We start from the raw sequence: 17,552 nt of genomic DNA, 5'->3' as shown, positions 1-17,552 counted from the left end.
TTCTGGCATCATTGTGGTCTCCTGGGACACTGGCAGATGTGGTCTCGGAAGGGGAAAGATCTAAACCTTTACCGAGAGATGCCCTTCAGTTTCCCTCCAATTGTGGCCACAATAGTGACAGATGCCTCCACTCTAGGACGGAGAGCACTTCTTGGGGATCCAGAGATCAGGGGTCTCTAGTCTCCAGAGGAGCTGTTTCTTCATATCAACCTGCTAGAACTGTGGGAGATTTGGCTGTCACTCAAGGCCATCCTCTCATTCATTCAAGGTTGGTTGACATACAGTACGACTGGGATGTGGTACGTGAAGAAACACACAGAAGTGAGGTATCCCATCCGGTGTCCAGATGCATTGAGGCTATTTTCTTGGTCACACCACCAAGGAATATGATTTGAAGCAAACAACCTGGCAGGGTCTCTGAATGCCAGAGCTAAAGCTCAAGTCAGCATTATCTTGCTGATCACAAGTGGAGTCTTCTTGATCTTCGTCAATTGGGGTGTTCCTCAGGTGGACATGTTCACCTCTTAGAAAAATGCTTAGTGACAGCAGTTCTGCGCCATCCAGTGTCCATCTGCGCCATCCAGTAGCTATTGTGGGGAGCCTTGGGGGACATGTTTAAATTAAGACGAAACTTTCCGCTGCCCTATACATTTCCCTCCCTCTCCATACCAAAAAATTCTCGAGTTCCGAGAAAGTCATTTAGACTGGGTCCATGTAATTCCAACTGCCCCAGATTGGACGAGGACAGTGTAGTATGTAGTCCTTCAGTCCCAGCTGCCATCTGAGGCAGAGCTCCCCATCCTGTCAGTTCATGTTTCTCCCATAAAATCTGTGTATTCTGGGAGGTGGAACAATTTTGTTTCATGGTATGCAGAGATCATTGTAGTCCCGTTACGAGACTGACTATCCAAAGTCCTTCAGTTGCACTGTCTAGCTCAGATAGGGTGTGCGGTGAGCACTGTTTAAAGGTATTTGGCTATATTGTTGACTTTTCTTTCTCCCATTCCAACCTTCCCTGTTCATGTTCCAATATTGTGATACGGTTCCTAAAGGAGTTGACCAGTCTGTACACTCAGGTTCCTTTTGTTGTGGGTTCCCCAGTGGGGTCTAAATCTTGTTTTATTGTTTTTGATGGGATCTCCATTCGAACCCCTTCACAGGTGCCAGTTGGGGTTGTTAACTATAAAGAAGGTCTTTTTGGTGGCCATCACTTTGGTAAGGCAGATTAGTGAGCCACAAGCCCTGAGGGTCCACCCACGGTTTACAAACTTTTTTTCCTGACAAGATGGTGTTGTGTACCAGGTCTACTTTCCTTCTAAAAGGGGTTACTCTTTTCCACCTAGGCCAATCAATTACCCTCCCATCCTCCTAGACTTCTCCCCACGATCACATAAAGGGGGGGGGGACAGCTGCATCATTCGGATTCTAAACGGGCAGTGTAGGTGGGCAGTTTTTATCTATACTGCACTAGAGACATCCGAATAGACCAACTCTTTGTCGGTTTCTGTGGCAGAAGGAAAGGAAAGATGGCACAGAAGTGCACATTATCACCCTGGATCATCCTTTGCATCAAAATGTGCTATGCAGTTGCCAAGAAATAGCCGCCTTAAGAAATCTAAGCTTACTGCAGCAGACTCCAGTTCTCCTGTTCTGCTGTCTTCAAAAGAGGCATCCAGCTGTGGAAATCTGCAAGGCAGCAACATGGGCCTCTCTACACACTTCCACCAAACATTACTGCTTAGACTCAAAGGTGGATACGGTTGGTCATTTTGACAGGTCTGTTTTGCAAAATTTCCTTCTCATCCATCAGCCTTCCTTTGGGAATGGTAATGCTTAGGAGCCTATTCAACTGGTGATTAATCCGTAGATAGAAGAATATTTCGGAAGAAAAAGTAACCGTTCGTAAGGATCTTTCTGGTAGATAGTCTGTCTACCTGCTGAGTCCTAACTGATCCCACCCCCCTCCCCATTTGATAAATGGATTAGGAATTACAGGAATATGGTTAATAACGTTCCAATTAGAGTTTGACGCTGCACGTTCTCTATTCAATGCAACTCGGTCTGGTCGCTTTGAAGGTGGAAAAAATGGATGGAATCCGATGATGTTACCTGGAGTGGATACAAAGTCAGCGTCCCCCATTGGTAACACAAAGCTTTGGAGTTTTCCAGAGCCAGTCTGACACCTGGGCTTGTTCAACTTTTGAGGACTCTGCAGGTAGATAGAGCATCCATCCGAAAGATCTTTAACAAAGGTAAGTAACTTTCTCTTTTTAGTTAAATCTTGTTATCTAAAGTGTTGTATTTTGATGTTGTCCTCCGAAGTATGTTTTTTTTATCACTCCTTTAGCGGAGTTGATCAACGGTTCATTGAATGTTTTGCTTTATAGTTTATTTCAAGCTTCACACATGCGTGCAGAAACACAAGAAGTTCAAAAGAATGTTCGAGAAGGTGTTACAAACGTGCAGTTTCTTAAAATTATAATACTATGCAAGACCATGTTACTTTGCACTAAAACCTCTTCTTTTGCTATCTGTGTGTATATTCATTTTTTAGTGTTCTGGTTTTGTAAGTACTTTTTAAAGTTAGTGGCAAAGCCTGAACGCTAAAATTATATTTCTGATTAGATTACAAAATCCATATGACACTTGTAACAGTGGTCCCTGATTGATGGCATTCAAAGTGAATGTTATCTTTTTGTCATGTTTGCTTATTATTTTCCATTTGTTGTCTGTTCCTGCTAGCAATTCGAGACTATGAAACTGCGCAGAAGAACAGCGACGATGACCAAGAGATCAAAGAGGGCTTAGATCGAGCACAGAAGCTACTTAAACAGTCTCAGAAAAAAGATTACTACAAAATCTTGGGTATTAAAAGGTTAGTTTTCCTTTTGTCTCTTCTTGGTAACTTCAAGTCTTACTGTATCTTCACAAGGAACTGTGGCTTTAGCAAGTAAAACCTTCCAGGATAGTAGGAATTTAGCAGCATATGCCAAAGACTTACCGACCCTTTTGGTTTCCACTGTTCTTATTTTATCCACTTTTGGTGATCCACAGAAAGGATCACGAGTGCGGTGTATGCCTGTGATGAATTCTTGCTAAAGCACCCTCTGCCGCTTTTCTAAAGCTGCAGGTTACTCTTGATCCGGTACTCTACTCCGAGTTCGGCATCACACACCAGGAATAATATAGATTTTCCACAACCATGGTAGATGGAAAATCTGGATGTTATTTAAGACACAGAGACAAATATTATGCAGTAAATACCTTTATTGCCGCCACCACCATTCAGCAGCATCTTTAAAGCGTCTAGAACTTAGAATCTTAAAACATCCCAAACATAATTAAACCATCCAACAACCTGTCCTCTTTCTCCTTATCTCTGCATCATCTCTTTCACCCATCTAGCCAGAGTTGGTGAGTAAAGTCTGAAATAAATAAGTAACTGTTCCACACCAGTCTCAACAAAATCGGCTTGCGCTCATATTCCTTTACATAACCACACAACTTTTGGCTCTCATCAAAATATGGATACAAAATTGATGAATAACTTGTTTTAGTTCTCTGTCTCACATAGAAACATATTCTTTCTGGGGTCAAAGATCTAAAAGATACCTCCAAAGCACATGCATCTGAAATCCTACAGAAAGACACCACGCACAACAGCATTGTCAACTTCAAAGACAAATCCCTCAGATTTAAATCACCATTATAGCTCTATAATTCTAGAATACTCAAAACCCTAGTAATTTCAAAGGGCTATATATCTAGTACCTGGAGGTTTAACAATTCGTATGCTCCTTTACAACCTTTTCACCATAACATCTTGTCCCACTAAAAAACTATTCACCAAAATATGACCCGCTGCAATAGCAGATCTATACATGTTCACTGTCCTATAAGCCAGACCCCATTGCAAAAAAGTTTGGAAAAAAATTGATAAATTGTACTGCATCAGCTGAAACGGGATAGAGTTCCCTTTTAATACGCCGGCTGAGCCATTTACCCCAAGCCAATCTATATGCCTTGCTAGTCCATGGTGCCCGTTACTCCTCACTGTGTCTAGAAGCCTCAGGTGAAAGTCCTGGCTTTTAACATACTCTCCGTAAAGTTTCCATCAGTGGCGTAACGCAAAATCATTGGGCCTGCCTGCAGAATGTAAAGAGGGGCCTGCCTGAGTCTCCCATATCGCACAGGTATTCATTGGCCTTGGAGTGGAAGGGGGACTCAGAAGTATATGATTGCATTACGCCCTTGCCTTTGCTTCCACATTCTGCATCATGTCCCTATGTGGGATGGCTGTCTTCCCGATGTGTTTGTACTTCCAGCTGTGCTCTGTCTCTGGAAATCCCTCCAAAGTTTTGACTCTGATGGATAATAGCACACACGTGACCTTTACTGTTTTTTTCTACTTCAGGGCTATGTTCAGGTCTGTTCCTGAGTGTGGCTGGCAGTAGACTTCATTGTGTGAAGTATGCCAGTGTAAACCCGAAGCTTCTACCTCAAACATGCTCCGGTATAGCAAACCTCGCAGGGTGGTGGCGATGTTCATACTCTTGTTCCTTCACTCGAGCCACTCCCCAGTTTACTACAGCGTTCTCACTTATAGCTAAAACTCTATAAAGTGAGTGGTCCGTTTGAAGGTTTTAAAATGTTGCAAAAGTTAACAGAGAAAATGTGATATTCCATGTGAAGCTCATTTACCCCACCCCCCCACCCCCTGCAAACACACAGAAATAAAGCTGCTCACACCCAAATTAGTTTGGTGGCCCATTATCCTAAGTCCAGAAAAAAAGCAGGCCTGAACTATGTTTCTCGTCTTGGTCTTTAAAGCTCCACTATGTGTAGCCCACCACACATATTCATTCAGGAAAGTGATGTTGACCTCTTCCTTGAACGTTAGGCTACAGGCCTCTGACGGTTCGTGCAAAGAAAATCAAGCCTGGCTTTTCTGCAGCTCCATAATACAGAAAGCAACCAAGCTGCCTGCCTGTTGGTGCCAAACTCAATTCAGTGCATTTCCATGCAATTACGCACACAAAACACACGCATTGAGCAACCACTTGTGACTACTCCATGTGTACAGTCACAATACGAGCAGTTCAGTCTGAAGAGATAAGCAGGGGAGCACTCCAAAAAGGGGTGTGATGGGGGGGCGTGGCTACCGGCCGTAGAAAATGGCCGCCTAGTCTGAGCGCTCCGGAGTCGTAGCAGCCCTAAACCTAAAATCCGATGCATTGGAGTTAACCGGGGGTTCCCCCGCCGTCTGACCTCGAGAGGCACACATCGCTGCCTCCCCGCTTCCAAACCGAAGCCGACAGCTGAAGATATCCCCGCCTGGTGAGGCCTGGAAGACCGGGGACTAAAGTTAGCGGAGTGGCCGGCGGAGGACGCGTGGACACTGGTACGCTCTAAACGGCGATCCAGCCACCTTTTCTGCTCCCTGTGGTGTCCTCCCCTGCCGCCGGGACTTTTCTGCGTGTAGCGGGGAGCCTTCCCCCCCCCCCCCCCCCCCCCCAGCACTATGGATGTTACTGATTCGGCCTACAAACTCCGGCGTCGGCTCCGGGACGGCAGAGGAGGCGGGCCTGGACTTGGAGCGGTGATATTTTTTTTTTTTTTTTTAAACTTTATTGTTAGGAAGGAATAGTGGTTAATCAGTTGCATACATCCATTCGGTAATCGTTACATTTCGTACAAGTTATCATTGCAGTAATTAACGAACTACATTTTCGTAACTTAGGACAAAGTGGTCTGCTGCTTCACGGGTCTTGTATACGCATCAACTGTAGGATACTTTACGTAAAGTGCAGTCCCTTGGTACCCCCTCCCTCCAACATCAGTGATGGCTACATCTCTTTTCATTTAGAACATTAGTAGCAAACTTCCCAACTTACCCCCCCAAACATGTGTCATCGTAACCCTTTTGTGTCTCCCACAGCTCGTAGTAGCCTGTGCCCCTATTCGTACTGCAGTATAAGGCCAGGTTATTGCCGCCCATGTAACATTGTCATGTTCCCGAGGCCATCGCCCCGCAACCGTTCAGTTACTCTTCCTCCCCCTCTGAGTCTGATTCCTCTCCTTCTGGTAATGGCTCACAAATTTCCCCTCTGTACATGTTCCACGCCGCCCAGACTTTGTTCCATTTCCGGGGCGCTGCTCGAAGCACGTAAACCGCTCTCTCTGTCACCATTAGGATGTCCATGTTTTTAGCCCATCTACTGGCGGTGGGTACTTCTGGCGCCCCCCATTTCTGTGCTATATCCCGCTTAGCCACTGTCATTGCCAGTGATGCCCAAATCAGCTCATACCTACCCAGATCGTTGGGGTCCCAGATGTTTAGAAGGCACTTACGTGGTTCAGGTAAAATGGAAAGTTTAAGGGCCTGGGAGATGGATCGGAGCACCTGTCTCCAGAATTCGCGTATTTGTGGGCATTCCCATAGTGTGTGGAACAGTGTCCCTTCCTCCCCGCAGCCTCGCAAACAGAAGGGGTGTATCGCTCTCTGTATTCTGTGCAGCAGTGTCCTGGTGTAATAGATGCGGTGTAGGATTTTAAGTTGGACCAATCTGAGCTTACTAGAGATTCCCACCTCCTTCGGGGAGGCCAGGGCCTCATTCCATTCAAATTCGTCTGTCTCACCTAGTTCCTCTTCCCACTTTCCTTTAAGCTTTAGCGTCGGGTCTTTGAGATTGTTGATCAGCTTTTTGTATGTAAGGGAGGTGGCGCTTTGGAGCATGAAATCTGTTAGCAGTCTATCTTCCAAAGGGGAAGAGTCCGGTAGTGAGGTGCCGGTAGGGATAGTCTGCAGTAATGCATGCCTAATCTGGACATACCGAAACGTTTCTGTGGGTCCGAGGTTGTATTGCTGTTGCAGTTGTGGAAATGGTATTACTGAGTCAATGTCCCAGAGGTCTCCTACTGTAGAGATGCCTATTGAGTCCCACCGCTCAAACCCCTTACAGCCTCTCAGGTTCCCCAGTGCTTTCGTGTCCCACAAGGGCGTCATTTTAGTGATTCGGCCTGCCCACCCCAGCCGGGCCTGTGCCACGTGCCACAGCGCCACCGTGTGTTTGGTCGGACCAATAAGGGCCTTCAGTTGTGATTTGTTGTAGAGCACGGACAGCATACAGTCCGTCCCCAGTTGTTCCCAATCCGCCCGATAGGCCGGGTCGTCTTTCGGGGCGTGGATCCAAGCGGTGATATTTTTTTAACTGCTTGTCTTCCCTGCTCCCCGCTATACGACCTGCAGTGACGGGCTGGCTCATCACCTATACACCCCCTTCTGTGCTCGGGACTGTGCTGTTGCCTGGCCCTAGGGGTGTGCTGGATCCGTGGGTAGCCTGACGCACTTGGGATACTCCTTATGTAGCAAGCCCTCCAGCCTTGCTATCAAACACGAGTGAACCTGGGATTGGCTTGAGGGGAGCATCAAGGTTCGGGGGTACACCAGTCAACCAATGTGGTTTTATTCGAAGCTGCCCTGCTGCACAGAGCCTTCGGACTGAAAGCGGCCCCTGGGGTGACGACCGGCGGGAACCATTTCCTGCTCAGCCATACAGGAGGTGTCTACTCCGTCACCCATCTGGCCTCCCCCATCGCCCCCGGACCCCCAACTCCCGCTGCTGCGAACCTCTTTGCCTCCACTCAACTGCAAACCCTGTGACCAGAACGCTGGGAGAGGAGCAGTCTGGGAGTGTAATAACGGACTACCTGGTGGCTCTGCCACGTTTACATCTGCTGTACGCCCTACAACCCAAGGTAAAATGGCAGGCAGAGGGCCCAGAAATCAGACTGTCCAGGCCAAGGTGGACAAATATGCTTATGAGAAAGGATCTCATACAACGGCACCTCCTGGCAAAGCGCAGGAAGGCGATGGAGGGAAGAAGGTAACACTAGAAGACATCGTGAAGGCACTTGCAAATGTCCAGACGATGGTCGGAACGATCTCTACGAACGTCTCCCTGCTGCGGGCGGACCTCCACAAAATGGCGGATAGGGTGAAGGACGTGGAGATAGTGGCAAAATCCCTGGTTCAGGACACATCGGACCTCCAAGTGTCGGTAGCCCGCCTGGAAAAGGATAACAAAATGCTCACTGACAAACTGGACGACCAAGAAGGGCGTGCAAGACGGAACAACGTCAGAATTATTGGCATTCCGGAGTCGGAAGGGACCCAGGCAATGGACCTGTATGTGGAAGAGCTGATAAAAACCAGGCTACAGCCTAAGGGACTCTCGAACTTCTTTTTAGTCGAACGCGCTCATAGTGTGCCTGGTGGAAGCCGAAGCTGGGGGCTCCCCAAGACCAGTACTGGCGCGCCTCTTTAACTTTAGAGATCGCGACGCAATTCTACAAGCGGCAAGGATCTCTCCCCCGGTCCGGATATTGAACTCCACCCTCTCCTTCTTTCCGGATTACACTGCAGCCGTCTCGAGGAGACGTCGTAGCTTCTTCGAAGTTAAAAAACTGCTACGGGCACAAGTGTTGCCATATTCCATGTTATTTCCTGCAAAGCTAAGGGTGGTGGCTGAAGGGAAGACTTGGTTCTTCGACTCTCCTGAAACGACACTTGAATGGCTGGAGGGCTGGCGTACAGTGCACAAACAGGACTGGAGACCGAGACCGCACCGCCGCCGGGAGGGGGAGGATTCCCCAGAGGATATGGGCTCCGGAGGTCAGGAGACCCACAGCGACTTACATCCTGAAGAAGAATAGGGTTCGTCGTATTGCGGACAATCCTCCATAATTGAAGATGAGGCATTAAGGACATTAACACTCGAACTGCCTCGAGGGTCTGGACTGGGGGGAGCCTGAGGGACTCCAAAAGGCTGCTGCTTCATAGGACTCTCCCCCCTGATACGCAAGTATTGCAGTTTTGGGAGGGAAAATAAAGCACTCTGCAGAGTTGGGGTGGCGGGCAGTTGTAGGTTCGCCTGGCAGGGAGGGTGGGTGGGACACGGGGTGGGAAGGTAACTTATGCGCTACACTTAACTGCTTTTGTTACGTTTTTGACTTTCTTATTGTTTGGTTAGACTCACTTTGGTTGTGACAGCACTATGGGACGATACTTTAGCTCTCCGGGCCACATGCAAATCTAGATTCTTGGCACACCTCACTGTACATGATGGCTTGCGGGCCAAATACAATCCTAGATACTTGATACACCTCTCTATAGATGATGGCTGAAGCTAACACGCAGGGGCCACTGGCTCGGTGGACAACCCTCACCCTACTCACCTGGAATGTTAGAGGCTTAGGAGATAAAGTAAAGAGAGGCCTGGTACTGCAATACCTGAAACGTTGTGGCCCTGCGGTGGGTCTTTCTGCAAGAGACACACCTGGTTGGGTCAGCGGTTTGAGCTATGGACAGCTGGGGATACCAGATGCTGGCCCATGCAGACTTTTCCTCGGGCTCCAGGGGTACGGGAATTCTTATTAAGAAAAACTTCCCACTGGTGGTGCAGCAAACACGAGTTGACTAACATGGCCGCTTCGCGGCGCTGACCCGTCAGTGGGAAGGGCGCTTATTCAATTTGGTCGCTGTCTACATACCACCTGCGCTCCATGCACAATCCCACTCCGCCCTTACGTCATTTCTATTGACATTGCCGGAGGCAACACTCCTAATGTAGGCACGAAAAACCATATACTATACAAGTGGAATGCGAAATACTAGCAGGTAAGTAACTATTCTCATAGGCTTTAGGATTGCTAGGACTGGACTACTGAACCTTTAGATTACAAGCAGGAGGCCTAGGGCGTCGTGTGCAGAGTGGGAACTCTCACGCGTAAGGCGGGAAAAAGTCTATGGAGGCTAGTAAAAGCAAAGTTAGTGTTTTCGGGCGAACCCGACTAGGTAGGTCAAAAACGAAAGTGGATCTAGACACTTGGAGGGCTGGACTACGCTGGAGCACCGGAGTACTCGGTTTACCTAGCCCAGGGGCTGCGGCTGCATAGGGTTCAAATGTCGTCGGGTTTCTTCGTTGATGAACCAGGAGCCTGAAGAAAGAAGTTGCTGGCAGGCGACCAGTGAAGAAGTTCTTGGGGATCCAAGCCTGGATCGGAGAAGAGGAAGACCTGTAAGCAGAGGGGACCAAGTTCTGAATCACTAGCCAGTGATTTAGGTGGGCACCAGAGTGGCACCGGACGAAGTCACCTCAACCAGGTGAGTGGGCGCTGCTGGGCTCTGCAGTCTCTCGGACCAGGAGGCGTTGTCGGCGACCAGGATGGAGGTGCGAGCTGTCCCACGAAGATATCTGCTGTCGACGTCGCTGGACCCAGGATTGGGGCAACAAGTCTTGGCAAATGCAAGCCCATGCGGTGGACTTAAAATGGCGTCTGGAGTGGACCAGGAGGGTCCAGGGTGCTCCTCTGTTGGAGGGGAGCAAGGGCCAGTCTGGAGCAACCAGACCAGCGGTGTTTGTCGTCGAAGTTCGTCGTCAGAGGACCACTAGCCAACGGGCAAGAGACCTGGACAACGCGGTGAGCAGCAAAGAGCAGAAGGGCCCCACGCAGATCTCGTGGATGCAGGGGGGCTGAACTTCGGTGCTGGAGCTGCTCAGGGTTGGGGCTTCTCTTACCCCAAATAACTCAGTCGAGGGTCACTCGGGAGTCGTGCTGGTCAAGCGTCGTGCAGTCTTGGAAGATGGCCGGTCCCTCGAGGTCTCGTCACACCCACGAATCACAGCTGGGCTGATGATGCAGGTAGAGGTCAGAGGTGCCAGGGAAGCCGGTTCTCGTCGAGCTGGGCAGTCTTGATCCGGTGAGGGGACTTACAGCAGACCGCGATGCTTGGTTGGTGCCTGCTGCTGCAGGGTGACTACTCCTTAGTCACAAGGGAGAAATCTTAGGAAGAAGTCTTGAGTTCCCTTTGTGGAAAGTAGTTTCAGGATTCAAAGATGATCTAATTTGGAAGGGGGCCTGCTCCTACCTTTATCCTGCAAAAGGGGGCTGGCACGCGACTAAGTCCTGCCCTATGGGTGGGACTAGGAGGGGGGTGGTTACACCCCTCTCCTGTGGCGGGCTTTCCCCAGATCAGGGGCTGGAGTGCCCCTGGAACTGGTTCAAGCTGGCCTATGCACAGTGAGCACCGGGGTGCCACTTGCAGTCACCTTCCTCTAAAGCCCTGCCTACCTAGGATACACAAAATCCTGTCTGGGACGGTGCTGGCACCGCCCCTGGCAGGAAACCCTTTGTCCTTGCCTCCTGTGCTGGGAGGACTCCCAGCAGCAGGAGGGCAGACTTGTGTCCCGGTGGCAGCATCCATCTTGTGGAGCTGAGGCTATATCTGACTTTAACCGGGGTTACAGGTTACATACATGTCGTGTCCCTCTAGAAGGGTGGAATGCTAACCCCGTCGCCAGAATTGGCGAGGGGTTAGTATTCCAATTCGTATGACGCCTTACTCGACATGTTTCGATAAAGCGATACCAGAGTTGGCATATAACCGCGAGGATTATAATGCACTTAAGAGTATATGGTATGCGTTATCATGGAACAGCTATTAGGACTTGGTTCCGCAAGCTGCAAACGGGCTCAGCTCATGCCAGAGCACCATTTCACCTTATTCCACGCACTCTGCCTTCAGGATTGTTAAGGCCTGCCATAGGAGTGACTGATAGGAATATAGGTGTCCATTGTAGGTTTAGATACAGGAATACTATATCTAAAGCAAAGGGTGATTACACCACCTTGCCCCAGCTGTCAAGCAGCCAGTTGTGTCTGATTTAGTTAGTCAACCCAGGGGTGGCATAATACATGCTGCAGCCCCTGGGAGACTTCTGGGTACACCTCAGCCCTGGGTACAGGGACTTGGAGAGGGCCCAGTGCCAATTCAGTACCTGGGTACAATTTGGAGTAGAGAGAACAGCTAGGCTGTGGGTCTGATTAGCAGGCCCACAGCCAGGGAAAGTCGTAAACCAGTGAAGCAAAAAGCAAACATCTGGGTGATCATAGGATCGCAGACCCTACTCTCCTACATGACCCCCCCCAAACTTTGGGACAATAAGCTAACCTTGACCAGGTGAGTCTTCTTGCTCTAAGTGGAAATACCTGGAGAGCCCATCAGCATTGCCATGATCAGTACCAGGTCTATGCTCCACTGTAAAATCCATCCCCTGTAGGGAAATGGACCACCTAAGTAGTTTGGGGTTTTCACCCTTCATCTGATTTAGCCATAAGAGGGGCTTGTGGTCGGTCTGAATCTTAAAGTGAGTGCCAAACAAGTATGACCTCAACTTTTTCAGGGCCCACACCACAGCAAAGGCCTCCCTCTCAATAGCTGACCAATTTTTCTCTCTGGGGTTCAGCCTTCTGCTAATAAAAGCAATGGGCTGGTCGTTACCATCAAAATTCAGCTGAGATAGAACAGCTCCCACACCCAACTCAGAAGCATCTGTTTGGACAATGAAGGTCTTGGAGTAATCTGGACTCTTTAGGATAGGTGCTGTGCACATGGCCTGCTTTAGGTCATTGAATGCTTTCTGACAGCTTGCTGTCCACTGAACTTTCTTTGGCATCTTTTGACATTGTCAGGTCATTGAGTGGAGTCACAATGGACCCATAATTCTTGACAAATTTCCTATAGTACCCAGTCAGGCCCAAGAAAGCTCGAACCTGAGTCTGGGTGGTTGGAGGAGCCCAGTCCTTGATGGCCTGTATCTTGCTCTCCAAGGGTTGAACCTGGCCTCCACCTACAAGGTGGCCCAGGTATACAACCTGTGTCTGCCCTATCTGGCACTTAGTGGCCTTGATAGTGAGACCTGCCTTTTGCAGTGCCTCTAACACTTTCCTCAGGTGGACCAGGTGATCCTCCCAGGTGGAACTAAAGACAGCTATATCATCAAGATATGCTGCACAGAAGTCATCCAACCCAGTGAGAACTTGATTCACCAGCCTTTGGAAGGTGGCAGGTGCATTTTTCAAACCAAAGGGCATTACCACAAATTGATAATGCCCACCAGGGGTAGAAAATGCTGTCTTGGGCTTGGCCTCCTCGGCTAATCTGATTTGCCAATACCCAGCTGTCAGGTCAAATGTACTTAAGTAGTTGGCAGAAGCCAATCTATCTATAAGTTCATCTGCTCTTGGTATTGGGTGGGCATCAGTCTTAGTGACTGCATTGAGTCCTCTGTAGTCTACGCAAAACCTCATCTCTTTCTTACCACCCTGGGTGTGAGGCTTTGGCACTAGAACTACTGGGCTAGCCCAAGGGCTATCTGAGGGCTCAATGACTCCCAGCTCCAACATTTTCTGCACTTCTGTCTTGATGCAGTCTCTGACATGATCAGGCTAGGCTGTCTGTAGATTTTACTCTTGACAGGCAGACTGTCTCCAGTGTCAACTTCATGGGTACACCAATCAGTTTGGCTGGGTGTCAGAGAGAACATATGTCTAAAGGATTGCAGAACTTGTCTACAATCCTGTTGCTGATGTTCAGAGAGGCTGCCACAAAAGACAACACCATCTACTGATCCATCATCAGGATTCTGAGTGAGCAGGCCCGGGAGAGGGTCACTCTCTTCCTCCTGTCCCTCATCTGTGGCCATGAGCAAGCTCATGTCCTTCCTGTCGACATATGCCTTGAGCCTGTTCACATGGAGCACCCTGAGGGGGCTCCTGGGAGTTCCAAGGTCCACCAGGTAGGTGACCTCTCCCTTTTGCTCAATGATGGTGTGGGGCCCAGACCATTTGTCTTTGAGTGCTGCTGGGGCCACTGGCTCCAGCACCCACACTTTCTGTCCAGGCTTGTACACAGTCAGGACAGCCTTCTGGTCATGCCAAGCTTTTTTGGAGTTCTTGGCTGGCCTCAAGGTTTTTAGATGCCTTCTCCATGTATTCAGCCATCCTGGAGCGGAGACCAAGTACATAGTCCACTATGTTGGTGGCAGGCTTTTTGAGAGGTCTCTCCCATCCTTCCTTCACCAAACACAGGGGTCCTCTTACAGGATGCCCATACAGAAGTTCAAAAGGGCTGTAGCCAACCCCCTTCTGTGGGACCTCTCTGTAAGCAAACAAGAGGCAGGGTATCAGGACATCCCATCTACGCCTGAGCTTTTCAGGTAGTCCATGAATCATCCCTTTGAGGGTCCTGTTGAATCTTTCAACAAGCCCACTGCACTGTGGATGATAGGGTGTGGTGAACTTGTAGTTGACACCACATTCCTTCCACATTGCAGTCAGATATCCTGACATGAAGTTTGCACCTCTGTCAGAAACAACCTCCTTAGGGAAGCCCACTCTGGAGAACACTCCAACTAGGGCCCTTGCCACTACAGGTGCTGTAGTGGTCCTAAGTGGAATAGCTTCAGGATACCTGGTGGCATGGTCCACCACCACCAGTATAAACGTGTGCCCCGATGCTGTCTGGGGTTCCATTGGACCAACATTGTCAATCCCCACTCTTTCAAAGGGAACCCCCACCACAGGTAGTGGTATGAGGGGGGGCTTTATTGTGCCACCTGACTTACCACTGGCTTGGAGAGACAAAACTCCTTGGTATTCTCATTCATGTGAGGCCAGTGAAAGTGTGAGACAAGTCTGTCCCAAGTCTTTGTCTGGCCTAAGTGACCTGCAAGGGGAATCTCATGGGCCAAGGTGAGAAGGAAACCCCTCTGAGACAAGGGGATGACCAGCCTCCTGGTTGCACCAGGCTTGGGGTCTCTTGCCTCAGAGTACAGGAGTCCATCTTCCCAGTATACCCTGTGGGCACCTGTGGCATTCCCTGCAGCCTCAGCAGCAGCCTGCTGTCTGAGGGGTTCAAGGGAAGGGCAGTCTAACTGTGCCTTCCCCAGGTCTTCTCTGGAGGGTCCCCCTGAGCCCAGAAACTCAACTTGATCAAGTTCAAGCTCTTTAGGCTCAGTTTCCCTCAGCTCTCTCAGATCAGCCTCCTCAGAGACTTGATCCTCAACCTGGGGCAAGGGGGAAGGCAATGCCTTAACCCTACTGCTCTTCTTCTTGGAAGGTGTCTGGTCCATGGTTCCAGGATCCAGCACCTGTTCAGTGGGGCATCTTCTGGCCTGTGACCTAGTCACAGCAAGCACATGTGCTGGCAAGCCTAACATTTCCATGTGAGTCCTCTGCTCCACTTCTGACCATAGTGATGACTCCAAATCATTGCCCAACAAACAATCCACTGGGAGGTCTGAACTAACCACAACTTTCTTTTGGCCACTTACCCCTCCCCAGGAGAAAGCAACAATCGCCATACTATGATTGGTAGTGACGTTGCTGGCATTGGTCACCAGGAAATCTGTACCTGGCATGATCTGTCCAGGGTCCACAAAGTTAGGTGTCACCATGGTGACACTGGCACAAGTGTCCCTATAGGCCTGAGCCATTTTGCCATTTATCAAAGGTGTCTGCCTGTATTTGCCCAAAGTATTGGGACTGACAGCAGGGGACATATCCATATCCCCTGTACAGACAAGGACAGCCTGAGTGAGTGTGCCAACTAAGTTGTCAGACTCCTCAGTTCCCAAGGTTAACCCAACTAGTCCCTTGGGGGGTGCACTACCACTACTGACTGTACTAGGGGGTGCAGTTGCCTTAGGGGCTGTAGTGGTAGGAGTTTGCCCTCTTCTTTTGGTGCACTCACTAAACCAGTGAGACTTACTTTTACAGTACTGGCACCACCTTTTTGACTGGCCTTCTTGAGTCTTCTTTTTCTGCTGTGAAGCCTGACCCCCACCCTCTTTGGTTTGTTGGGGACCTGTCGAAGACTTCTGGTCATTTTGTTCACTCTTGTTACTACCCTTCTGGTCTGCTTTCTTCTGACCACCCTGGTTCTGAGTCTGGTTCTGCTTGACCCTTGTTCTGACCCATCTGTCTGCCTTCTTTCCCAATTCTTGGGGAGAGGTCAGATCTGAGTCCACAAGGTGCTGATGCAACAACTGGTTCTGACAGTTATTTAAAATCTGCTCTCTCATGATCAGATTGTACAACCCTGTATAATCAGTAACCTTACTGCCCAGCAACCAGCCTTCCAAAGCCTTAGTGGCACAATCCACAAAGTCAGACCAATCCTGAGACTGAATTTTCTGGGTATCCCTGAACAGCAACCTGTACTGCTCAGTGGTTAAGCCAAACCCATCAACCAGTGTATTTTTCAGGACTTGGTAATTGTTAGCATCCTCTACTCTAGTAGTGAGGAGCTTATCTCTACCTTTGCCTTCAAAGGAGAGCCACAGTATAGCTGCCCACTGACTTTGGGGGATGCACTGGACAGTGCAGGCCCTCTCCAAAGCAGCCATCCATTTCTGGATGTCATCCCCTTGTTTAAAGGGGGGCACTATCTTACTCAGGTGTTTAGTATCTAAACTCCTTTATTTATCTCTTGGGAGATTGCTGCCACCAGTGGGGACTACCCCACTCATCTGCTGCTCTCTAGCAAAGGCAAGCTTTTCTTTGGCCAGGGCAAGTTCTTCCCTTTCAATCCTCAGATTAGCCTGTCTCATCCTTGCTTCATGCTCTATTCTCTGAGGGGAAGTCAATCTCCTCTGGGGAGAGTTCCTTCTCCTCTGAGAAGAGGCATTAGAGTGCAGAGATCTATTGGAGTTCCTAGAATGAGATCTATCTCTTCTAACTCCAAGGTTAGGCCTCATTAGGGTCAGTACTGGGGGTCCCCCAGATCCTTCCCTAAGTAGGTCTAAGTTGGCCCTAGTAAGTCTGCTGACTAACTCAGACCTCTTGTCTGCCTCATCCCCAGAGAGTTACTCTTCTTCCTCCTCCTCAACTGCATTGTCAGTGTCAAGGAGGTCTGGATCACCAAGGGCACCCTCTAAGGCTGGCATATTCCCATCTATATGAGAGGCTTTCCTAGCATCATATGTCTCTAAGAGACCTATCAGAAAGGGAATGGTGGGGTTAGACCCCTGTTTCAGTTTCCTGGAGGTACACACTTGTCTCATCTCCTGGAAACTGAGAGCTGCATATCTTGATTTGACCTGTGGAGGGTCAACTGCCACAAGGGGAGTCTCAGTAGACTCTCCATGGGTAGACATGCTTTTCTAGTGAGGTGTAAGTGGTGCACTTACCTACACTATTTGTTTACCTACTGATCCCTTGCTAGAGTTGTAGTTTAGGGTGTGCTAGGCCCTAGGAGCTACAACAGCTGGTTCAGTAGAACTCAGAGTATTCTAAGCTAAGTTATATGTACCTTAGTACTTATGTGATCTTTCAAATGATATTCTTAGGATATGCGTGGTAAAACAACAGCAAGCTCAAATCCCAACCGCTGCTCACCAATGTGAGAAGTTGGCCTGATATGCAGTGCTCACTATTCTAGTGAACACTATGTATCAGTCCAAACAACCCTTATTGAAGTTTGGTTGTAAGTCAACCTGATAGACCAGCTATCCTAGTAGCACGGACACGTGCAGTCTTTAGGCTAAACTCTAGAGGGCGTGTTAAGCCAGCTGTTTTACCATCACATATACCCCTTGAACACCAAGTGAAAGGACACCACACAAGTTGTTGTTATGAAAAATAAAGTATATTTATTTATAACCGTACTACCCTGGCTCTTTATGAGACAGGGAGCTAAGCACACAACA

At 49.0% G+C, this 17,552-nt stretch overlaps 1 protein-coding gene across 1 annotated transcript in view; it reads left to right on the top strand.

Moving 5' to 3' along the window:
* DNAJC3 (DnaJ heat shock protein family (Hsp40) member C3) overlaps positions 1-17,552 on the top strand; it is a 264,365-nt gene that overhangs the window by 195,540 nt on the left and 51,273 nt on the right. Inside the window, exon 10 of the mRNA XM_078657961.1 lies at positions 2,743-2,875. Within this exon, the coding sequence (XP_078514087.1) occupies positions 2,743-2,875 (133 nt within the window). The remainder of the gene's footprint in view (positions 1-2,742; positions 2,876-17,552) is intronic.

Source organism: Lissotriton helveticus, chromosome 8, assembly GCF_964261635.1.
Source record: "Lissotriton helveticus chromosome 8, aLisHel1.1, whole genome shotgun sequence".
Classification (NCBI taxonomy): domain Eukaryota; kingdom Metazoa; phylum Chordata; class Amphibia; order Caudata; family Salamandridae; genus Lissotriton; species Lissotriton helveticus.
The sequence above is the reverse complement of the archived record's forward strand: the minus strand, read 5'-3'. Positions and strand labels throughout refer to the sequence as shown.